General features: G+C 41.5%; 1 protein-coding gene across 6 annotated transcripts in view; it reads left to right on the top strand.

Moving 5' to 3' along the window:
* Positions 1–10,131, top strand: part of exoc6 (exocyst complex component 6) — a 53,073-nt gene extending 42,942 nt beyond the window's left edge. For all 6 annotated transcript variants that reach the window (XM_039616746.1, XM_039616743.1, XM_039616745.1 and 3 more), the window contains 3 exons: positions 157–230; positions 5,050–5,162; positions 8,898–10,131. In XM_039616746.1, the coding sequence (XP_039472680.1) occupies positions 157–230; positions 5,050–5,162; positions 8,898–9,024 (314 nt within the window). In that variant the 3' untranslated portion in view covers positions 9,025–10,131. The remainder of the gene's footprint in view (positions 1–156; positions 231–5,049; positions 5,163–8,897) is intronic.
* Positions 10,132–25,635: the final 15,504 nt, after the last annotated feature.

Here is a 25,635-nt window from a genome sequence, read left to right as displayed (position 1 = left end):
ATAACTAAATAGTTGTTTCTGATCCAGCATTTAGCTGAATGACCACAGACCTCCATATGTCCAGTGTGTGCATCTATAGTTCCAGCAGTAAGAAACAGACCTGAAACTCCAGCTTTGAGTTGACTGTTTTGTGACGTTGTTTTTGTAACTTCTCAGTGTTTGCCAGCTCAGAACCAGTGCCTGGGTTTCAAGGAGACACTCTTCAGCTGGCCTTCATCGATCTACGACAGGTAAACTTTTATCACTAAGCCTTAAACCAGAAACAGCACAAATGCAAAGTCAAAGGAAAAGAATTGGGGAAATGCATGTTGGGTTGGCATGGTGGAGAGAATTGGAGATGGACAGATGCTGGTGGATTTTACAAAAAGGATGGAAATGACCATGGTGAACATGTATTTAAAAAAGCGGGAGGAACATAGAATGATGAATAAGGGTGGAGGAAGGTGAACACTGGGCGACTACGTCTTATGCAGAAGGTAAAATCTGAAAGAGAGAGGAGACTGAAGGTGGTGGCAGTGGAGTCTGTGGGGTGATTTTGTAAATCAAAAAGAGGAAGTAAATGAAGACAGAGGCACAGATTCAGTGGAGAAAGCGTTCAAGGAGGAGCTGAGAGAAAGTACAGCGGTGAGGGAAACTGCCAAGAAGGTGTTTGGTGTTTCGTAGCAGAGAGGAAAGAGACTCTGTAGTAGAATGAGGAATTACAGGTATTGTTTAAAGGAAGAAATTAAGAATAAGTAGGTTAGTCGGGGAGATTTAGAAAGTATACAGAAGGACTGGGAGGCTAGACAAAGATGAAGGCATATAATGAGTTCTATGTGAGTCTGGAGTCTGAAGAAATTGTCGGCATCGAGCTAGAAAGGATGTGCAGCAGGTTAGTGATTAAAGACAGTAATGGAAATTTTTACTGTCAAGTAAAGAAAGTGTGTTGAGAAGATGTAGGGAGAGAGAGAGGACAGATGGAGGAATGTCAGTGAATCAGCAAGTCCAGAGGATTAGTAAGTAGGAAGTGAAGGCAGCTATGAAGAGGATGAAGAGTGAGTATAAATGGTAAATGGCCTGTATTTGTATAGCGCTTTAATAGTCCCTAAGGACCTCAAAGCACTTTACACATCCAGTCATCCACCCATTCACACACACATTCACACACTGGTGATGGCAAGCTACATTGTAGCCACAGCCACCCTGGGGCGCACTGACAGAGGCGAGGCTGCCGGACACTGGCGCCACCGGGCCCTCTGACCACCACCAGTAGGCAACGGGTGAAGTGTCTTGCCCAAGGACACAACGACCGAGACTGTCCAAGCCGGGGCTCGAACCGGCAATCTTCCGATTACAAGGCGAACTCCCAACTCTTGAGCCACGATCGCACTTATAAAGGTGACATACCTGTGGAGGTATGGAGATGTCTAGGAGAGAGGACGGAGGACTTTTTAAACAGATAGTTTAACACGATCTTGGACTGTGAGAGGATGTCTGAGGAGTGGAGAAGGACTGTACTGATACTGATGTTCAAGAATAAAGGTGATGTGCAGAGCTGTAGTGACTACAGAGGGATCCACAGCATGATGCTAGGTTAGAAGGAGAGCTGAGTGTCAGTGAGCAGCAGTATTCCTGCTGGGAAAAAGTATATGAAGCATATGTTTGTTAAATACTTGAAAAAAGGAGATGAAGTACATTTTCTACTAGTTATGTAGACTGTGTTTGACTGGTACATTGAAAATCTTCTAGTTACTCTGTTGGTTACCTGAACAATCAAAAAAGCAAACACAAATAAAGATGGCACTATGGTACAGTGGTTACTACATGAAAGAGAGGCTCTGGGTTCTAACCTGCAGTATGCTGGGGCATGTTCTCCCAGGTACTACAGCTTCCTCCCATACTGCAGAGATGTACTTGTGGGGTTAATGGTAATTCTAAACTGGCTGTCGATGTTAGCTCTGTGTTAGACCGGCCACCGAGCTAAGGCATCCTGTGGGCATAAAACACAAAGCTGTTCTTAGGGATTGCCTTTATCCCGCATTACCGTCATTTTTCAAAATGATAGGAATTGCTACTTTCATGATGACACTGCCCCCCCATCCACGGGGTAACAGGTCAGGTGTCCCTGAGGGTAGCTGGTGCCCTGCCTGGATCTGTTCTTGAGCAGAGCTTAGTTTCCTGCAGCTCATTTGACAAGATGTGTCCATCTTCCTTTTTATACAGGCTGCTTGGTTAATCCTAGCCTGAGGTGACAGGTTGGGGGCACCCACAGGCTGGGGTTACACAGAGGTCATCCTTTTACTTTTTTGGCATTAGCTGCTTTTTAGATCATTATCCTATCACCGTTAGAGGGAGCCAAAGTCAGAAGTGTGTGCGTGTCTGTGTGTGTGTGTGTGTTCAAGAAGGCAGAATGATGGAACAATTTTTTTGTTGCCACAGCCTTCTTGCTATGAACGGGCAAATTATTAACAAGCCAGATTATCTAAACCACTTCGTTTGTCGGCCAAACTAAAAGTGGATGATGGGCAGAGACTTTGCCGTCTGTTAGGTGTTATCAGCAATATAATCACAGACAGCAGGCTAACAAACTAAGTGCCGAGCCAAACATGCTGCTGGTGAAGTTTAAATAAGTTTCTGGTATAGATTCAGTGATGGTGGTGTGGAGTGCTGCTAACACCAGTCCAAACTCTCTCGTAGTTCAGATGAATTGAGATATGGGAACTGTCATAGTATAAGATTCATATCATTCTCATTCTCTGAGTGAAGCGTTTCTGTTGGTTTTTAGCGACCCTTCTGCCAAAGACGATAAGGTGACCCAAACCAAATGAGCTAAATCCCCGGACCTGTCCGTAGGGTCAGACCTGCAACGTTTTGCTGGTCGTATGTGTTACGTGCACTTGAATGCAGTCAAGGATGATGACTTTGACCACATCTCTGTTGCAGATTGTCTAAACATTTCTTACTAACATTTATATTTACAATAATCAGCCACACCGCAGTGGGGAATACATTTCACTATAGGACTTTTTACACTAGTATTTCTGTAAACGGTGTTTTGAGGTGATTCCTCTGCTGTTGTCTTCTTCAGTGGCATGCATCTAAAACAATACACAGCAGCTACCCAAACTTTATTCCCTCACAGGTCAGTTATTTTGTTAACAGTGTTACATCCTCACTGCGTACAAGTCTGACTGTGGCAGCGAGAGTACTGACAGGAAGTAGGAGACACTTCTCCCATATTAGCTTCTCTTCGCTGGCTTCCTGTTAATTCTCAAAATCCAGAAGGAGAATTTCAAATTCTGGCTCTTTCCCACTTTGTCTTTTGTCCTATGTCCTCTGCTCTCCTTCATCTCTTCCCTCACCCCCAGGCAGTTGTGACAAATGGCTGGCCCTTCGTGAGTCTGGTCGTGCTGCAGGTTTCTTCCTGTTAAATCGAGTTTTTCCTTCCTACAGTTGCCAAGTGTTTGCTCACAGGGGGTTGAGTGATTTGGGGGTCTTTACCCTACATAAATTGCCTTGAGTCAGCAGTTGTTGTGATTTACAATATATAAATTAAGTAGAACTGAGTTGAAAATATTTGGTCACATTAAAGGAAAAATACCCATTCTTATCATCTGACTTGAATTCAGTATCACTGCAGGCATAAAAAAAACCTACCAGAGTCTTTAGGTTTTAATAAAAGCACAGGAACCATTCACAGGCAAACTGTGTGCACACAGCTGTTCAAACCAGTGGTCAAAGTCACGAAGTCGGGATCCTGTAGATCCTGTAGTAGAACTTTCAGGCCCGTAATGGAGAGCTCAGATAGCAAACTGTGGCTTGTCAGAACTCGTTACTTGGTTCCAGGTGAGAATAATGGTATTGCTGCTAAGCCTCACTCTGTAAGTTGGAGTCTCTCAGTCAGTAGAATAATGCTATTATCACTAAGCTGTTCTTTCACTGTTCTTTTTCAACATGACCTAAATACCCAGCTGTTTCACCCTATGACATTAGCATACACTGTGTGTCTGTGTGGGGCAGGGGAGTCATCTCCATCTGGTTAAACAGAGGTCATGGTGGGGTCATTTAAAATGTTCACACTTAACATCATGAGGAAGTCTTCCTTAGCCCTTCTCTCCAACCCTTATTCCACTGTATTCTGTCAGAGTGGTGCAGTGACCCAGGAGACCCAGTCCTCAACAGTAATGGGTGGTGCTCGATGCTGTTTGGTTAAACGTGGAGAGGAGAACTACTCAGTGTAATCAATAGGAAAAAAACAAACGCAAAAGCAATAGAGAGAAGACAAAAGGGGAAAATGGGGGAGAGATTTTTTGCCTAATTATACCAGAGAAAGAGCTGCAAGTTGCTAGAATGCAGTTATAGATATTTTCTAGTCTTTACCACGGGTCACAACACAATTAGTCAGTGACACTCATTCATTCATATGCTTTTACCACTGTAACATACAACATTAGAAGCATCGTGGCCTGCAGGGTTAGTATCTTGGACTTTAACATGCAGACTGTACAAGTCAGAGAAGGAGCCTCTATTAAAAAAAGACAGTTGTGTGTTGCTTGTAGCCAAAAACATTAGCCAGCTAGAAACAGTTAAATCCTCTGCATGTTTTCTTTCACAGAAAAAATAGAGGTTACGTCAGCCAACAACAAAAGGCTGTGCTGTACCTTTGTACCTGTTTTCAGCACGTTAGATTCAAGACTTGAATATAAATCTATCTAAAATGCAAGTTGCATTATCACAGCAAGAAAATCAGTAAAAAGTTGGTGTTGTGTACCAACACTTATTAGCACAAGTTATCTAGCAGTGTAAAATAGTAACATACTCTTGATTTATACCTTTTATTATCTGTAATTATGTAACACTACCTTCCTGATTTAGTGTTGACTGGTAAAATGAGCCGGGTTTCTGCACTCAGCTAAAATGGACTGTAAGAGAAACGCCTCTCTGAATTACTTGGTTATTGGAAAAGTTAGTCGATGCATCTGTTGCTGTTGAAATTCTCCCACGTCCATCTTCACGTGCGCTCTGAAGTTCCCTGAGGATACACTGAAAAGGTTTCTGTGTGTCTTGTAGCTCCTGGACCTCTTCATGGTGTGGGACTGGTCAACTTACTTGGCAGACTATGGCCAGCCAACATCCAAATACCTGAGAGTAAATCCAGCCACTGCCCTGGCTCTGCTGGAGAAGTAAGTACATGGGCTGAGTACATCGTGCCAAGTGTTAAGGTATTCCACCAAGTAGAACACGTAACCATGAAAATTCATGTTTGAGCCCCCACATAAGGGTGACACTTTCTACAGTCAGCTTTAATTTAGACTCCTGTTTTGTCTGGAGCACAATTTCCCATCGGCTAGGGTTAAAGGTTTGAGCACACTCACCTAACTCTCACTCTGTGGGTCACCCTGCAGGATGTATGATAGGACGTTTCAGAGGGGATGGTGAATGCTGAAGATGCCAGCCAATAAGCAACAACCTGTGATGGGTTTAAAGAATATAAATATATTTTGTCTTGTTCTCTGTCTGTTACATATCATTATATGTGTGCTTTATAACTGAGAGTGTGTTAAATGTTAAAGAAAGGCTATTCAAGTCCATTTTAAAAAAGTTTTATGAGAGCTGCACTAAACTTTGTTACGACTGTTTTATGATCATTTCTGATTTTAAGATTTTAATCAGTAACTCTTGTACATAACCTAGAATTGGCTCGGTTTCCCCGCCCTGCCTGTGTTTTGCTTCTCTTACTGTAAATGCTCTTTCTCCTCTTTTTCTGCTGCTGCTCCTCAGAGTCTACAGGGGGTACGAGTCTTCATTTTCTACTTGCATGCATTAATATGCTTCAAATCATAACGCAACAAATCCTCTGTGTGTGTGTGTGTGTGTGTGTGTGTGTGTGTGTGTGTGTGTGTGTGTGTGTGTGTGTGTGTGTGTGCGCATTCGCTTCAACACATTCTCACATATTCTCACATGTTCATCTTTTGTTGTTTGAGAGAAAAAGCTGTAAATGCTGGTTCTTTGTTAAATCTTCATATTATGTCACATTTGAGATTTCATTGGTTATCTGAGGAACATTTGTTAGTGTCGTTTTATTATATTGTAAACATGAACTACACTAACTAAATAGTGGCATTAATAATAGTAGGAAAAATTTTGTTGTGATCATGAGTTTACGATGGGGAATTCATAGATTTTGAGCAAAGACAGCAAGCAGGAGTGTGTTTAACAGAAGCTGAGCTACATACTCTGGAGCTTTTAGTTCTATGTATGTAAGTATGAGACTTTTACAGCAAATTCTAAATCAACTTGGATCCAATGTAGAGAGTAAAATAGGGGTTATGTGAGCCCGTTTAATAGAGTGAGGTTACCTGCAGCAGGTATCGCTGGGAGGTGTGATTTATATAAACCAGTATATAAGACATTACAATAATCATGTACAGTTTTCTGTAGCTCAGAGCTTCTAGCTTGCTATATGCTGTTCCAAAAGGAAACAGGAACATAAGGACTTTATATGTGGACCAAACCTCAGAGAGGTGATGAACACTGATCTTTGCAGAGGAGCAACAAGAAGCACTTCACTGATTCTTGCATGTATTACAGGAGGGGCTATAATAGCCTGAGTCAAAACAAGGAAGTCATTGGAGCCAGTTACTAATCCAGGATAAACAGTCAAATAGGGTGGACAGCCTGTTCAGCTGCCGAGGCTTAAGAGACACATACAACTGAATGTCACAGGCATAGAATTGATAAGAAAGGCTTAAAAACAATGAAACGATACTGACTAAAGGAAGGATGTAAAAGGAAAATAATAATGGAGCCAGGATCAAAGCTTGTGGAAATGCTTGTGAAAGATCCAAGGCAGATGGAGGTAAAATGCCTAATGAGGATAATGGGGATTTGATCTTACCCATTATACGAACTAAAGTATTTAGTGTAATTGGAGAGAATGAGGTAAATGACTCGGAGCACTGAAGGCCATCTTCGTAAGAGAGGGAACCGAGGGAGACGTCCAAATAAAAAATACATTAAAGTCAGAATCAGAGGCTGTCAAATCATGGTGAGATGGAGGAGAAACAATGCTGTTAATAAGGTCAAATAACACACCGGGATTGATTTTAATGCATCTTATGTAATGGTGGAGTTCTTTAAAATAAATCCTTTACGAGCAGTCAAACCTTTGGACAGTCGTTCTGCTTTTTAACAGGACACGTCGTAGGCTTGGAGTTATGCTTTAACGCTGTGTTCGTGCCAGGTCACCAGCCAATTTAAATAAGTAGGTCGATTGCATATATATATCTGACCCAGTGCAGGTTAGAGAAAGTCTTAAATAAATTCAGACTTTTAAAGGTCCTGAAGTATGTAAGCTGTATAATTATTTCAACCTGGGAAAAGTTCAAAGAAACCTTTAAGAGTCCAAAATTGCCACACTGCAAACTGCATCTTAGCAGTAATAAAGTGATCACACAACACGAATCTTATTGTAATTCTGAAACTACCAAAGAATATCTTTGTCTTAATATTTGATTAATATTTGTTTGTTATGTTGTGGATACTGTGTGCATGCGTGTCATCATCCCGTCTGTAAACATGACAGCGTGAGAAGTTTTAAATTAACTGGTAAAATAGATTAGGGTCAAGTCAAGTAAAATGAGTTTACAGCCACCAAGGTCTGCAAGGTTCAAGGTTAAGAGTAATAATAATAACTGTATGTAGAACTATTTATTAAAACTGTTTCTTACAACATGTAGGAAGAAAAAGAATGATATATAGGATTCTAAATATCATATGTGTGTATGTGTATGTATATGATATGCATATATGGAACGTGTTAACGCAGATCGCTCTGTGCATGGACTGGACGGCAACAACACGTTAACGAGCTAACCGCGCTAACGTGTTGACACCGTGCAGCCCCACGCACGGAGCGATCTGCAGTAACTCCTTAACTGAGATTTGTCATGTTAATACGGTTATAGAGTTAGCGTCATTTTAGCGAGATCAACGCTGACAGCACTAATGTATATATATATATATATATACACATATATATGTATACACACACACATATATATATATATATATATATATATATATATATATATATATATATATATATATATATATATATATATATATATATATATATATATATATATATATATATATATATATACACACACACACATATATATATATGTGTGTGTATATATATATATATGTATATATATATATATCTATATGTATATATACACACATATATATGACCTCATCTGTTCTGTGTCACTGAGTGTGGAGGAGCTGCCTGCATCGAGGCAACATAACCAAAGCAAACAGTGTCATTATACACCACTGAGTAACTTTCAGCAGCAGACAAAGCTTCCTCTCTGAGTTACTTTGATGCTTCCATGTTCTCTTTTCTTCATCTCTGTCTTTGCTGGGACTGAGTGTAGCGACAGATCCCCGTCCACCTGTTAACACACTGTTATGCTGGCTAGCCTTACCCAGTATGCTGTTTAGAAGTGTTATTTACAATGAAGACTTGTAGGGTTACAAACTGCGTGTGAAACACAGGCAGAGGTTTGGTTCTTACTCGTGAGAACCGTGAGTAAGAAGGTTGCTTAGTTAGTTCTGGTCTATTGTTCCCTGACCAGCAGTCCTCTGTTCAAATACTTTACACATTCAAGCATCTTCAATTGCCATTAAAGTTCTGTTGATGTGCTTTCTTCCATGAACCAGTTCAGCTGTTTACTCCACACCAGACTCAAATAACCTGAAATACAAATGTTCCAGAGTTAGGGTAGCTAAACTGAGCCGTAACAGCCGTCTGCACACAAAACTATCTTTATCCCCACTGCATGACAAAGTGTTTTTGTTTTTTCTCACTGAATCATTTGTAAGTGATCCTCTCCATGTGTCTCTGTGTCCAGGATGAAGGACACCAGTAAGAAGAACAACATCTTCTCCCAGTTCAGGAAGAATGACAGAGACAAACAGAAGCTGATAGAGACTGTAGTCAAACAGCTGAGGAGTCTGGTCAATGGCATGTCCTCTTAAACACACACACACACACACACACACACACACACACAGGCAGGAGTGATGTGTGTGAAACGAGACAAAAAGATGTAAACATGAATGGAGTCACATGCACGCGTTGAACTGCCAACTGAAGGACTTTTTCACATATGTAAAAACAACACACCAAATGGCAAAGACACACTCGTGAACCACACGGGGACTTCTAGGGACAGATACACAGCTTACATGTACACACAAGTCACACACACACTTTACATGAAGGCAAAGCAATAGACAAACTGTACAGAGTGGGCAGGAAATCGACTCTGCAAACACATAAAGTCTCCTTAGCTGACTGAATACTCAACATATAAATGGCATACAGCAGTTTACTGAGCTCTACACAGGAGCAAGCAGTAAAATGTTTGTAAAGTATTTTTAATGCCACGATGAGACGAGACAAACTATGTTTTGTACTTTTGTGAGAGTGCAATGGTTGCTGCAGAGCGAGAACGCTACAGCACAGGAAATGACAGGCACAACTATTGGGACGATGAGGCAAAAGGTCAGTAACACCAGTGAATGGCACCGATCACTACCTGATGCTTTGTCAGACACATTTATAAACCGAAGCCATGTGCAGTAAGTTTATCTGCTGGTTAACCTAGTCAGTAAAAACCAGCTGTTGTCTGGAGGAGTGTGGTCGTTAACGAGTAAATATTTCAGCCCATACTAACCTGCTGAAGTCGTCTTCTTTCTTTTTGTTGTTGTGCATTAAGATAAGCCTCATTTTAGCTGAAAACACATTTCCACAGACACTCAGTGTCTGAGCTTAGAATCATACAGCTGATTCTCTTTAAAATGTAAATAAAAGCAGAACTAATGACATATCAGATATTTAAACTGAACAAATGTACTATTTTAAGAGTAATAGCACATTTTGAATTTGATGGCACATCTTTAAAAAGTTTGGAAAAGACGGATGTTTCCCACTGTGTGAAGCTGTGCTGCTGGAATAGCTGCAGTAGAATAGAATAGAATAGAATAGCCTTTATTGTCATTGTACAGGGTACAACGAAATTGGAGTGCCACTCCCTTGGTGCAAAATGCAATAATAAATATAAATGTAAAATATGTAAAATATAAAAAGTACAATAAAACAATCGTAAGTACAGGATAGCAGCATTAGTATAATGATAGTATGAATAGCAGCATAATATAGTGACAGTGACAGTATGGTGTAGCTAAGCAGTTTCAATTGTTTTTGTGCTTATTTACAACGGTGATAGCTCTGGGAAAGAAGCTATCCCTGAATCTGTTCTGGTTTTATGTGACCTGTACCGTCGGCCTGATGGTAATAGTTCAAACAGTTGATTGCTGGGGTGAGAATGGTCCTTGATGATATTGCCAGCTCTGCTGAGGTACCGAGAGTTTGCAATGACCTCCAGGCTGGGCAGAGAGCAGTCAGTGATCTTCTGGGCTGTGTTGATGACCCTCTGCAGTGCTTTCCTGTCTGCAGCTGAGCACCCTGCATACCATGTTGTTATGTGGTTTAGTATGTCCTGCTGAAATGTGCAAGGTCTTTCCTAAAAAAATACGTCCTCTGTTGCTCTAAAACCTGTATACACCTTCCTGCATTGATGGCCTCTCCAGATGTGCCAGCTGCTGATTCCATGGACATTAATGCAGCCGCACACCATCAGAGATGAAGGCTTTTAAACTGAGTGCTGATAACAAAGCAGATTCTTCCTCCCGCCTTTAGTCCAAACGTGGCAGTAAGAATGTCAAATGTCATTTTGGCTGACCTCAGAACAGTTTCCCACTCAGTCCGTTTTAAATGAGCGTTCAGAGAGGACAGCAGAGTGTCTGCATCGTCCACATGTCATTGTTCTGTTAATTGTACACGTAGTTTCTTGCAGATTGGTGATCCTCTTTACCTGGTCATGTTACTGACCTGTTGCCAGGTAACCAAATTAGCTCCAGCTGTTCCTTTGTTAGATCACTTACTTTTCCAGCTTTTGTTGCCCCATCTCACATTTTGCTGCTGCCATCAAATTTAAACTGACCTACTAATGTTCTTGAAATAGTCAAATGTTTAAGTATTTGATAGGTTTTCTGTGTTATATTGTGAATAAAATACAAATCATTGTATTCTGGTTTTATTTACATTTCAGACAACTGAAATGTGGGAATCATACTGTGAAGCAGATCTGTAATAACGATGAAGATGATGCTTATCTTTTCGTGTGTTGGTTTGTGTTTCTGGTTAGATACTACACCACAACAATAAAGGTGCAGCAGTTAGTGCTGTGCACTCACAAAGAAAGGTCCACATCACAGCTGGGCCCTGTGTGTGACACGCTGGCATGCTCTCCCGGCTCTGATACTTTGTTAGAATGGAAAGAAGACATGTTGGAGTCACAGTGAGAGACGGTTTAAGAGTCTGACTTTGTTAAGTGTCTACAATCCTTTCAGCACTGAGAAGTCCACATCACAGCTGAGCCGATGCCATCGACAGGTTTCTGTTATAACTGTAGACCTTGGGGCCAAATTTCGATTGATTCAAAGTTTGTGCTGAGATTTTAACTTCAGTTTGACTTTTCAGCTGGGCCTTATGTGAAATAGTCATTTACGTGAAGACACATTATGAATTGTCATTTATAACTCAGACCATCGTCAGCTGTGCTGAAGACGTGGTCTGTGGTTTATTCATTACACCTAAGCAGTACTGGTAACAATGTTTCTTTGTATCAACCACTTAAACATTTATAAATTAAAATCGTAACTTTTCAGTCTTTGTGATGCTCAGCCTCGTTGGCCATTCCACTCGTCTGCGTAAAACTGCAGCCACACTCGAAGTAAGTGCAGCGACGCGGTGACCAGAGACCAGAAGTGACTACCAGTGAGAGTGCAGGTTACCAGTGACGTTACCTGATTTAAAACACATTAGGCAACCAGAGCGAGGAACGAATGCAAGCGACCAGCCATCAGCATCACAGTGGTGCATGACGAGCAAATCCTTCCCAGTGTGGCTTAAAGCTGCACGTGTGCCTGTCATGTTAGCTGGTTAGCTACATTACTGACTTTGACCGACTCCAGAGGGATTTGATTGGGCTTGTATCATGTTAGGGTGAGCAGGTGTTGAATGAATGAATGAATTTCTTGAAGTTCATAAATAATGTAGTAAAACTTTGTCATGAAAACATGTCCCTGCTTCGTGTTTCTAACCTTTCTGCGTATGAATGTGCCATGTCATGTGACCCCGACAAAGACCAGATGAAGTTCATCGTCCCAATACTTCACCTGTCATTGCTGTAGCTCTGGTTCTGTGTCAGGAAAGAGAAGCTGAGGTGATTGATGAAAAAACAGATGAGTGGATGATGATGTCTTCAAAGACTGATGTTCATGAAAAAAGTGATGTTTTATTGAACTTCTTGGTGGTGTTTGCTGTTGTTTGCTGCCTGACATTGTACGTTTAAGCCAACTCCTGAGACAGTGACTGAATGTGGAGGAGTTCAGTGTGTGCTTACACAGAGCAGCAGAGGGACAAGCCTGTGACTGAAGTTCTCACCTGTCCATGGAGCGTCTGCATATTTAAATGATTTGACCTGTCTTATATAGATGCATATGTTGCACAACATAAGACGACGCTTGATACCAAATAATTTGATTCGTTACCACAAAAACAGGATCGATGCAGGTCAGGTCTTTGCAGCTTGTTGCACTGGATTGTATTACATTGTACAGGTGTAAACATCTGGATTTGTTAAGGCCCCAATAAGGGTTGATGAAGATTTTAGGCTGAATTTGTGTGACACTGTAAGAAACAGCCCTGTTAATGTGTATGCATGTGATGCCACCATATAAGAAATTCACTACAGTCATAGCAAACTAACACCTGGTATTAATATGTGGCTTGTGTCTGCAATATGTTTAGTATAAATGCAAGGAGAACACACACTAGTCCGACTGTTACTGGATCAGCTGGATCACCTCTGAAGGTGTAAATGTAACGTGACTGTTTTAAAACTGGCTGCGATAAGCGAGGGGCAGATCTAAGAAACAGAAGGACGCTAACGGTTTGTTGGCCAACATTGTACCCTGGTTAATCCTCCCCTCTGCCTCTAAAGGAAACCATATTTAACAGAATGAACACACAGGCTAGTGACTAAAACTAATCAGGAAAGTGTTTGTCTCCTGCTGACCACGTAGGGTTAAAAAACAGAGGTTCTTTTTAGACCCGCAGGCTACATCTAACCTGCAAGTTTTATAAACTGAGGCACTGCACTGCAGTAAACCAACTATGCATGTGTCCTTCAGGCTGATTCCAAGCAACCTGAAAAAATATGATGCCAATAACTACTCCTCTGTGGTGTTTGTGGCGTCTGCAGCTGACCGTGTGCACATCCACAAGGGAGCAAGACTGCACGAGGTTGACGACGTGGGTCATTCGATATAAAATCCACTCGAGCTCCTTAATACTTAATTAATCTCACCTAACCCTATTCTTTATGATTTTGATATTCTAAAACCTCAGCATGATTTTTTCCCATAACCAGCTTTGCACATTATAAATGGCCTGTATTTGTATAGTGCTTTACTAGTCCCTAAGGGCCCCAAAGTGCTTTACACAACCAGTCATCCACCCATTCACACACTGGTGATGGCAGCTACATTGTAGCCACAGCCACCCTGGGGCGCACTGACAGAGGCGAGGCTGCCGGACACTGGCGCCACCGGGCCCTCTGACCACCACCAGTAGGCAACGGGTGAAGTGTCTTGCCCAAGGACACAACGACCGAGACTGTCCGAGCCGGGGCTCGAACCGGCAACCTTCCGATTACAAGGCGAACTCCCAACTCTTGAGCCACAATCGCCCCGTGGCGAATATATAGAATAATATAATAGATTTAATGTGAACTTTAAAATCGACTGTTTATAATTTTGAAGACGAGCCTGGTACCTGAAGGTGGGTAAAAAGGACAAATTCATACAACTTTTTGGCCAGATAACTACCTGCATTGGGAAGTGAATTCTCAGTGCAGTTCTAATATCCAGCTTGCCAGTGCTCTACACCACAGACAGTAAAACAGGCCTGCCTGTGTCCACATCAGCACATGTTAATACCAGGTGGAGCTGGTGTCGCCCACAGCTGAAATCATGCCCCGGCATTACTGGGCCTGTCCGTGGTGCTGAGGTCTTCACATGAACTCTTCTCATACAACCCACCCAAAATGTTTGATTCATGCTTACATGGAAACGAGCGCCACGGGGATCGTAATGTAAAGTTGATTTAAAGTGCACATACTTAATCGCTCAGTGGTCGTTGCATTCTCTTCTTTTTCTTTTTGTTCCTCAGGGTGAAATCAAGCTTTAGAATCACTTAACACACAAAGCACAGCAATAATGAATTAGTTCCTTTACAGCATCGCAGGCAGGTTGACATTATGTAACAAGACTGTTTCTATTCTGTTTGTGTTTGGGCTCTATTTCCTCCTCTGCAGGTGTTTTTGCACTGTAAATGAGTTTTTTTTTCCTTTTATGATTCATTGTTTGCCTTTTTTAATGGTTACTTGTAAATGCCAATGTATATATTGGATATTTTGTAAAGAAAATATTACAGCAGCCTGTCTGCTTTAGAGAGAATGTGAGGTTGACGGTGTCATATGAACCTCCATCAACAGCTAAAGTAAATATGTAATTAATAAGAGTTTGAATTTGCATTTGTTCCTTTCCTGTTAAATGCAGCTGAGTGCAATATGAGGACCTGAGTGATTGAAGTTGGTACCTTCTCTTCACACCACTGCATGATTAAAATGTAAAGAGCTAGCTCCCATATGAACTGTGTAAATAGGGTCCCACACATTTCTGCAGAGTTTCTCTCTGGGTTTCATCACACCAGTCACACCATTGCTTCTGCTGGTTTGAAAGTAACTACAGGACCAGTGTCACAATATAAATAAAACCCAACATTCATACAAACATAGCCTGTACCGGTCATAGCTGATGTAAACTGGAAACACAATCGTTACACTCTTCATTTTGAAGTTGGCCCCACTTTGATTTTCACAGGAACAGGGATGCTGTATGCCCTGAACTCTGCTGACTTACTTGATGAAAATGTTGATCCCACCTAAGGAAGAGATTGGCTGGTGGAGAAGTCATTGCTTTTTTAACAGAGAAACTGTTGTTCCATGTCCTTATGTCCAGCAAGTCAGCAAACTCAAATGGGTGGAAGGATTCAAGGTCTGACCCCCGGATTTTAAAGACGGGGACCACAGTAATCGGGTCGGGGCAACAGAATGGGGAGCGTGACTCTTGAGTTATTGGCACTGACCGCTGGTCTACCACATCTAAGATTAAGGCCTAGTGAATGTAGGTGATTTTGATTTAGTTTCAGCACAGAGGAGTTTTTCTCTTGTCATTTGCAGACGTAAAGAGAGGGTACATTTGAATATCCAAAGGAATCCTTGCTTTGTCATTGTTCTCAGTAAGAAATGCAGACTGAGATGTTGTTTCCCTGAATTTGTTGTTTTTATTTTGTGTGCTGTAATAAAAGGTTATCCAACACTAATGGCTTCCTGTTGTTGAACTTACTGTTTGATGCAAAACTCGGGTGGCAGGTTCTATTGAAGACCGATACGTCCAATTGTCCAACAAGACATGCGCGTCTAACCGGTCAATGTTCGCGTTGCTCTGATGGATAAAAGTCAGACTGAGCCATGGTAGCATTACCCTCTGGTACTGAATTCCTGTTCACTACCAGAGGGTAATGTGCTGCTTTAAGAGTAGACAAAGGGTGGCTCTTTATCTGACAAACGTGCTTATGATTTGCTAAAGAAAAAAAAGGCTGATATTTGATGTCTATTTACAAGAAAGACTGGAACCAGTCTCCTGGACAGGCACTGGACACTGGAAGCTGCATGGGAAGAGATGGTGAGGAGCTGTTTTTTGCATCCTGATGAAATGACACGCATTGTTTACCTGCACTTCCAGGTAACTGGGTCCTGATTGCTGTTTATTCTTGTGTACAAGATGTCAGTTCAGAGTACCCAGGGTGCTGAAAACTGTCCCAGCTGTGGACTACTTTGTCCTTTTCTGGGACTTAAGTGCTCACATGGACAGTGACAGTGTGATGTAGATGTGATTATGAAAATGCTGATGTGGTGTTTTTATGCAGTTTATTCAAAAGAAGAAGAAAAAGATGAGATAAAACGATTGAGTCGGTCTAATTAACTAAAACAACAACAGGCTGTGCTGCAGTGGCTCAGGGCTCCGCACAGACACCTCACTGATATGACTGATGGTCCGTAGATGTGTAATGGTGCCTAATCTCAAACTAGCTTTTCACATTTTGAAAGAACCAGGCCTGAAAACAAAATACCTGTCCTTGGGCAGGTGTGTGCGTTAGGCTATGCCATCATGCTCAGCAGGCCCTGATGCTGATTATCAAACTCCAAAAAGTGCCACTTTGTAAAAAATGGTACTTGTGAGAGCAGAATGCTGCTTCGTGGAGCGTTCCTGGACACCTCGGTGACACCTGCACATATTTGGTGTAGTGCAAAGGTTGTCAACGATAACACAGTGGGAAATAAATCAAATTAGCTCGGACTAATTAAACAAGTTTGGTCCGTTGGTAGCCTGACTATCACGAACCAAGCAGCCAGGAACACACAAGCACAAATGTAATGTTCAAAAAATGGGTTTTATTAAATGACAAAATGATTAGAAAAATTCAAAACGACAAAAATAAACTTTTTTTAAGAACCAAGTGGGCCCATAAAAGAGATTAACTTAACATAACTCTACTCAACAGTCACTTAACAAAACATAACTCAACAAGCTGACCTGCCCAAATGAGAAACAGCTTGTTATATAGCAAATGAATAAACCATTATATACACCAAAGGTGAAAACTAGAGAGATAACAGCTAACCATCATTCAAGAAGAACCCCATCCCCCCCTACATGATCACAATAGATGGTCCAGTCCATTTTATTGGCTTCTGCATTTAAACCAGCTCCACCCTCAGCCTCCTCTTTCAGCCAAACCAGGAAGGACTGGAGCGGAGGCCAGGTAACTCAAAAAAAGAACAGAAATATAATTAATATAACATATACCCCTATAAAATAACAAAGAATGCAAAACAGAGTCTATGCCACCATTTGGACTATAGCTTAGTGCTGTCATGCATTACAGGTAAACTCAAAATATTAAATTGGTTAACTTATGATCACAGAAGCTTTAGAGCATAATGTAAACATAAGACAAAAAGATCAAATGAATATTATCCAAGTACTTCAACTGTGTGGTTCATGTAGCCATCACACTGACCCTTTAAAGTCACTGAGTGAAGCAACGGTGCAAAGACACAAACACACAGGCATCCCTTTACAGGGAGGGTTTCTGTCATTTATATTTCACTCCCAGAGCCTCAGTGTGTCCCAGCACACACACACTCACACACACACACACACACACACACACACTGTGAGTCAGAAACAGAAAGTGAACTTTGCCCTGGGTCAGTGTGTCAATGCAGTGATCTCTGCTGCTGCAGATGTAATGAGGCAAGAGACATTTGGAGAGGTCTGTTATAATTGGACAGCAGCCGCCCTGCCGGCTCACACAGAAATGTACTTGTTATTGTGCACGCTCAGTCCTTACCAGGTACATACTTTGTATATGTTGCTCTCAAAGTACACCTGCTTGGCTCAGACAAGCCAGTATTAGTCACATATAAGAGTGAAGCATTAAAAAGTCCTCACTGGCTTTTACACACAGTTACTAGGAGGAGATGGTTAGTCAAACATAGTTTTTGATGGGAGAGGTATTATATAACTAATTATATCCAAAAGACGACCGTTTCTTCTTATTGATTTTGTGAAGAATTCATTTCTTGCAGCAAAAGAGGCAAAGTGCTCTAACGCACTGAACCAGCAGTTTTTAGCAACAAATCCAGTGGACACATGATTTGCAGGCATCATTTTAAAACTAAAGCAGGACAGGGATAGCTCAGTATGTAGAGTGGTGGCCCCAGGATCAGAAGGTTGGGGGTTCGAATCCACTGAGCAGCTAACCTGAGGAACCCGTTAGAAAGGTACCGTCCCTACACGCTGCTCCTAACCCAGAGGCTGCCCACTGCTTCACAGAGTGAATGGGTTAAATGCGGAAAGGAATTTCCCCACAGGGATCAATAAAGTATACATTATTATTAAATATGTTGACATGATGTGTCCATCATGTTTGTGTTGATGTTATTTACATTTATGGTTTGTTAAATGTTTTCATTTCCTATCATATTCATGTTTTAACTGATGCGTCCCCTTGATTATTTCTGTTTTTCTCTCACCATCCTTCACTGCGGTTCACCTGCAGCTGTTTTCTATCATGCAGTTTCCTGCTGTTAGGATCTTAACTGGCCCTTGTATATATTATTGCTGTCTCGAAATGCACTGACAGTGGCTTGTAGCAGAGACACATGTGCTTGGCCCTAAACAAACACTACAGAGCATGCTCAGTGCCCGCATTTTGCTTGCCCTTGTATCTCTTTAAGTTTCAGTTGCAGCTACTGAGGCTCTGTAAAGTACACAGAGGGCTTGATGTGCTAATAGATGCTAAACCGACACAGTCATGGGAGACACAATGAACAGATCAAACAAACTTTAATGCGAATTAACAAAAACAAGTTTTTATTCTAGTTTTAAAAGACTCGAGGGAGCAGACCTGACTGTGAGGGATCTGGGGGCAAACATGGAGAAGCACAGGCTCTCCTGAATTTGAATCTACAGCCCTGTTAATAGAGCAGGGTGTAAAAGGTCAGTGACAAAAGATTGAAGTTTTGTTGATGAACAAAATAATCCTGAAATCAATTCTAAAGGTCACAGATGAAACAGGTGTAATATGACCTTACGTGCCTGTGAGGAGCCTAGCTGCAGCATTTCATACAAGCTTAAGACTGGACAAAGTAAACTGCAGTAGTCCAAGTGGGAAGAATGAGTCTCCAAATCTCTCTCACAGAAATATCACTCCAAAACCTTTGCCATGAGGTTTGACAGAAAAACCCACTGATGGAATCAGGTGGGTCAAAGAGGACAAATTCTGTTCGATCCTTTTTTTTATTTGTTTAGGGATAATAGAATTTAATAGAATTAAAGAACAAGATTCGGGCTATCAACACCTACGCCCTGCCCATGATCAGCTACCCTGCTGGGATAATAAGCTGGCCAAAGCCACTGACATCAAGACAAGGAAGCTCCTGACCATCCATGGAGGGTTTCACCCCAAGTCCAGCACCCTGAGGCTGTACGCCAAGCGGAAGGAAGGGGGCCGGGGACTGGTGAGTGTCAGCACCACAGTCCAGAATGAGACAACGAACATCCACAAATATATCAGTAAGATGGCCCCAACTGACCGTGTGCTCAGTGAATACCTCAGGCAGCAGAAACCCGAGGAAGATGAGGAACCATCATGGAAGGACAGGCCCCTGCACGGTATGTACCAGGAAGTGGCTGACATCCAGAAATCCTACCAGAGGCTGGACAAAGCTGGACTGAAAGACAGCACAGAGGCACTAATCATGGCAGCACAGGAACAAGCTCTGAGTACAAGATCCATAGAGGCTGGGGTCTATCACACCAGGCAAGACCCCAGGTGCAGGCTGTGTAAAGATGCCCCAGAGACAATCCAGCACATAACAGCAGGGTGCAAGATGCTAGCAGGCAAGGCATACATGGAACGCCATAACCAAGTGGCCGGCATAGTGTACAGGAACATCTGTGCCGAGTATGGGCTGGAAGTCCCGAGGTCAAAATGGGAGACGCCCCCAAGGGTGGTGGAGAATGACCGAGCTAAGATCCTGTGGGACTTCCAGATACAGACGGACAAAATGGTGGTGGCTAACCAACCGGACATAGAGGTGGTGGACAAACAGAAGAAGCAGCCAGTAGTGATCGATGTAGCGGTTCCCAATGACAGCAATATCAGGAAGAAGGAACACGAGAAGCTGCAGAAATACCAAGGGCTCAGAGAAGAGCTGGAGAGGATGTGGAGGGTGAAGGTAACAGTGGTCCCCGTGGTAATCGGAGCACTAGGTGCGGTGACTCCCAAGCTAGCCGAGTGGCTCCAGCAGATCCCGGGAACAACAACAAGTTATTTTTACATTCAGTACCACAGTAAACCAGACAGACAAAGGAGATGATGACACATATCCCTCTACTGACCCAGACACTGTTCAAACAGTCTGGCTTGTTGCTGCTGGAGTGAACAGTATCTTTGTAAAAGTGTTTTAGTGCAAAAGTCACCACATTAGCACCAACACCTACAGAGAACGACTGTAGCTAATAATAAGAAATGTTTATTCACCTACTCCAACAATGCATCCATGGCAGAGTCAGAAAGGTCAACATTAACATCCACACACTCATCGTGCTGCTGAGCTCTTGAACTGCAACAAACTAATGAAACAAAAGAAATTCTACATGGATTACTTTCATTCTTTATAATTCTGTTTGCTTTTTGTTATTCGCTTGTGTTCAGATTGGAATAGCTGGTCGGTAAGCACATGTAGGGAAACTGCAGGACAGAACTGAAAACAAAGGTTGACAAAACTCCTCAAGTTTATATTAATAACAGTTAGACATAAGGAAATAAAATAATCCCTTTCCACAAACTGACTGCACATATTATGGCCACTGTTAATCCAAGATGCAAACTGTAACACCCAGATTATTCTGTGGGGAAAAGATGACAACACATGAAAACTTTAATCTACAAAATACTGAAAGGGAATCACTCCCGACTATAGTATGTGTCACATAAAGGTTAATGGGGAAAAGACTCCAGAGTCACACTTCCAGACGGGAAAAACACGGTCCAATGTCAGGCCCAGATGTACTGCAGGTCGGAATACTCTCAGATCCACTGACAACTTCAACAGGGAACAGCAGTCGTCTTGTAGACCCGCCACCCTGTATGGAGTTGGCAGCAATCACCCCAGCTTTGGCAGGCCAACACTGCCTTCAAGCTGCAGCATGCAGTAAGCTTTGGCCTGCACAGAGAAACAGGAATATGTGACAGCAGTGTTTGCCATGTGGAGTATAATCAGACTATAAGCATAATCAATTAAGCCAACCGAACACAGCCACTGTGAAACACAAAATCACCCCCAGTAAGTGGCAGTTTCCTACAGAAAATATGGAAGTGATACCAGTGTACTATATTAGAGGATGTCTAATGAAGAACAGAATGAGGCCTAGGGAAGACCTCGTCCTGTCTCCTGTACTCTCTGACTTTAAGTCTCACATTAGGATCCAAAGACACAGAAACAATGATGTCAGTAGACAAACACCGAGTGACCGCATACTGAATGAGTAGCTTGACACTCCCTATGACTTCCTCCTGCTGGGAATGCACCTCTGATTTGCACCTCAAACTAGAAATCCCAAGAGTCAAGCACACCAGTGATCATTAGTGTGCGCCTCACTGAAGTAGTTTCAAAGTGAATACAGTATTTGTACTCACACTCAGTGTTTTTGTGAGACCCAGAGCGACTGCTTTCAGTTCTGTTCTGCATGTTTCCCATTAAAAGATGCATTTACTGATCCTTTCTTGAAGCGTAAACACAAAATCTGACATATAATAAATTGTTGTGGTTAACATGTCAGCAGACAGTCATACATAATTTCCTCTGTATTAATATAGTACTCTGATTCTGATTCAGAGCAGCGTTAGCAAACCACTTATTGATGAAGTCCGTTTTGCAGCACAACATTGATTCAACATTCGTGTGCATCTCTTCAAAGAAAAATGTATCAGTGGGCTCACAGGCACAGGAGACAGCAAGGACCAGTACCAGAGGGTCTGTAGCTTGTGTTTCTGCGGTGTACTAACATCACAGGAAACAATGATATGATGCTGTTGTTGTAAAGCAGTGCAGAAGATGCAGAAAACACTTTGCCTTGCATCAAAACCCACTGCAAGCATTTGTGCAGGGGTCCTTTGCCTATTACTGGACCTCCAATTTAATAAATTCTGCAGTACAGTTCAAAAGTCTTGAGCCAAAACTTGTTGCTTTAAATTTGGACAGGACGATGGAAATAGGTGCAGTGATGTTTTTGTGTGCAAACATAACACAAACATACAGTATGGAAAGAAACAGAGCTCTAACAAACGTGAAAGTCAATATTTGACCACATTTATCCTTCAGTCTGAACTCTCTGAGGCAGCTTTCTTATTCTTTCTTCAAGTATCCTCAATAATAGCTCTCCAGTGCTTCTCAGTTGACTTACTAAAATATTTAACAAATGTATTTGCAGCTAATTCCCATAATGTTTAATTACAAGCAAACTCCCTGAAATGTAAACTCGGCTAACTGATTTGGATCAAATGTTACAACTGCATATTCATATGCTTCAATAGTGAAATTATTCAGTCATTATTTGATAATGATAACTGAACAGGGGCCCCCTCCCCCACCCCCCTTAACGGACAGTGAACTTGGTTGTGCTCCAGAGTTCAGTGAGATGTCGGGGTCACAAGCAGGTCAGCCAACGTGAAATGTGGTGCTCGCTGATTGTGCACTCTCTTCTATAGGTGTGTGTGTGTGTGTGTGTGTGTGTGTGTGTGTGTGTGTGTGTGTGTGTGTGTGTGTGTGTGTGTAAATAAATGTACAACCACAACACTGGCACAGAACTTCTACCTCACAATCATGGACACGTTCACCAGTTAAGCTAACATGCATGACTTTGGACTGTGTGTTAAACCCATGCAGGCACTGGGAGAACATACAAACTGCACACAAAAAAGGCCAAGCCACATTAACACACATTAATAAACTTGTTTGGTTGATTTGTTGTAACAGTGTTTTTGGCATTAAATCTAAGGCCACTGGAAAGACTTAAATGTTGCCACATTTGTAAGGAACATGAATTTGTGGGTTGAGCCCATGAAAAACTTACTGGCAGTTCGACAGTTTATTAATTGAACTATGAGGGGTCTCAGTAGCATGTGCTAAGTCTATTTGTGTTTTAGGGGGGTTTATCATCTAAATATGATCTGCAACAGTTATGGAACATATGCAGCCAAAGGGATTTAGGCATTATAGAGTTACTGCCATTTTTAATAAGATGCAATATATTTCCAGTGGACGTGCATATGTCTAGACATACGTGCATCTCATATTTCCCCTGGAAAAAAAGAAAGTACAAGTACATACAAGAAAGCACTCCAGAACAGCAAAGCCAAGAGGGACAACCTTTGGCTCTACGGATAAGACACAACTTTGAGACGTTTAAGAAAAGTGTTCTCTTTTTGTTTTCATCACCAAGCCAGACTCAGGTCTGAAAATCATATTCTACTACTCTACAGTTTTTAAACAGACTTTCCTCATGAATTTGTCAATTCTTCAGTAGACTGACAAACTTGAAACATTTTTATAGTAGGTTTAATCATCAGTGTTGTAGACTTCTTCTTCTTATTGTATTTTCACTGGTCCAGTTTGAAGAAAACCCTGCCTGTGCATGACTTGCAAGGTTTAAATGAACAAAAGCAAATGATGATGCATCTGGACCTCAAAACCACGGTGCACACGCTAATCGTCCTGCTCAGGTTTCAGAATGTGGAAGAAGCAATGTGTGACTATGATTATAATAAATGCATCAAGTGTTTATTTATTATTGTTACTTTTACTATTAATACTGTTTCAAAATAATTTTCTGGTAGAAATATTATTCATATTAATATTTTAGGGAACCAAGGGGTTATCAGGGAAGTGTGAACATCTGAGTTAACTTCAATAATTACTTCCTCCAAACCATCAACGTGTCTTTTAGACCCCATTCCTACAAAACTGCTCAAAGAAGTCCTGCCATTAATTAATTCTTCAATCTTAAATATGATCAACCTATCTCTAATAATCGGCTATGTACCACAGGCCTTCAAGCTGGCTGTAGTTAAACCTTTACTTAAAAAGCATCTCTAGACCCAGCTGTCTTAGCTAATTATAGGCCAATCTCTAACCTTCCTTTCATATCAAACATCCTTGAAAGAGTAGTTGTCAAACAGCTAACAGATCATCTGCAGAGGAATGGCTTATTTGAAGAGTTTCAGTCAGGTTTCAGAGCTCATCACAGCACAGAAACAGCTTTAGTGAAGGTTACAAATGATCTTCTTATGGCCTCTGACAGTGGACTCATCTCTGTGCTTGTCCTGCTAGACCTCAGTGCTGCGTTCGATACTGTCGACCATAATATCCTATTAGAGCGATTAGAACATGCTGTAGGTATTACAGGTACTGCACTGCAGTGGTTTGTATCATATCTATCTAATAGACTCCAATTTGTTCATGTAAATGGAGAGTCCTCTTCACACACTAAGGTCAATTATGGTGTTCCACAGGGTTCAGTGCTAGGACCAATTCTGTTTACATTATACATGCTTCCCTTAGGCAGCATCATTAGAAGACATAGCATAAATTTTCACTGCTATGCAGATGACACGCAGCTCTATCTATCCATGAAGCCAGGTAACACACACCAATTAGTTAAACTGCAGGAATGTCTTAAAGACATAAAGACCTGGATGGCCGCTAACTTTCTGCTTCTTAATTCAGATCAAACTGAGGTTATTGTACTCGGCCCTGAAAATCTTAGAAATATGGTATCTAAGCAGATGCTTACTCTTTAAGCATGTGGTTACAGAGTAAGTATTTACTAAGCATTTAATGTTGTGATTTGGTGCTATATAAATAAAACTTTAAATTCAATTAAATTGAAAAAGACACACTTAGTTCTTTAGCTGAATGTATGAAAAATGCCAAAGATATATGCGTGTATAAAGCTACATTTTTGCACCAACAAGTTGAAAAACTATCAGCAAATGAAAACCTGCCATAATTCGGCCTGTTGTGCAGTGTGTCCTTACAAACAACACAAATGGACGATAAAAGAAGAAAGCCTAAAAATCCACCTACAGCAGATGAACTACATTTAAAAGTTATGTTCTTAAGTCTTGACCTTACAGTATAAAGCACCTTGAGGCAACTGTTGTTTGATTTGGTGCTATATAAACTGAATTGAACTGAAGCTTTGTATAAAGTTGGTATGTTGTGTTGTGGCTAAAAGCTATAAGAACAGACCATGAAGGAAGTTGTTAGCTTGGGATCTATACATGCAACATTAACTTTCTACTATGACAGCAGCAGAGTCACTGATCGCTCTGTTTGTGTGGGACATTTAAATGGGGGAATCATTCTTTACACTTGAACTTCCCTTCACCTCCTGTCCCCTCTCCCCACCTTATAACACCTAAACAGCAGAATGCTGTTTCACACATTCACATTGTCATGTGAAAAACTCACCATCCACAGCATGACCAGCTGAAAACCCATTCACCCTGAAAGTCCATCACAAGGCTCTCTCTCTCTCATACATGATAACTTTGGTTTTCAGTAGCCTTCTGCAAATGATCAAATGATGACATGAAAATGTAACTTACTCTAAAAGCAGCTTTGCAGAATGCTTTTAAAACAGAAAGCTGAGCAACACACTGGTGTCTAAGGTACATCACACTGTGATATATGTCACACTGTTTTACATTAGTGACTATTATCAGGGGAAAAGTGACTTGGAGCCTGGAAACCAGCAGAG

Source organism: Oreochromis aureus, linkage group 8 (assembly GCF_013358895.1).
Source record: "Oreochromis aureus strain Israel breed Guangdong linkage group 8, ZZ_aureus, whole genome shotgun sequence".
NCBI classification, from domain to species: domain Eukaryota; kingdom Metazoa; phylum Chordata; class Actinopteri; order Cichliformes; family Cichlidae; genus Oreochromis; species Oreochromis aureus.
This window is presented reverse-complemented; position numbering and strand designations above follow the sequence as displayed.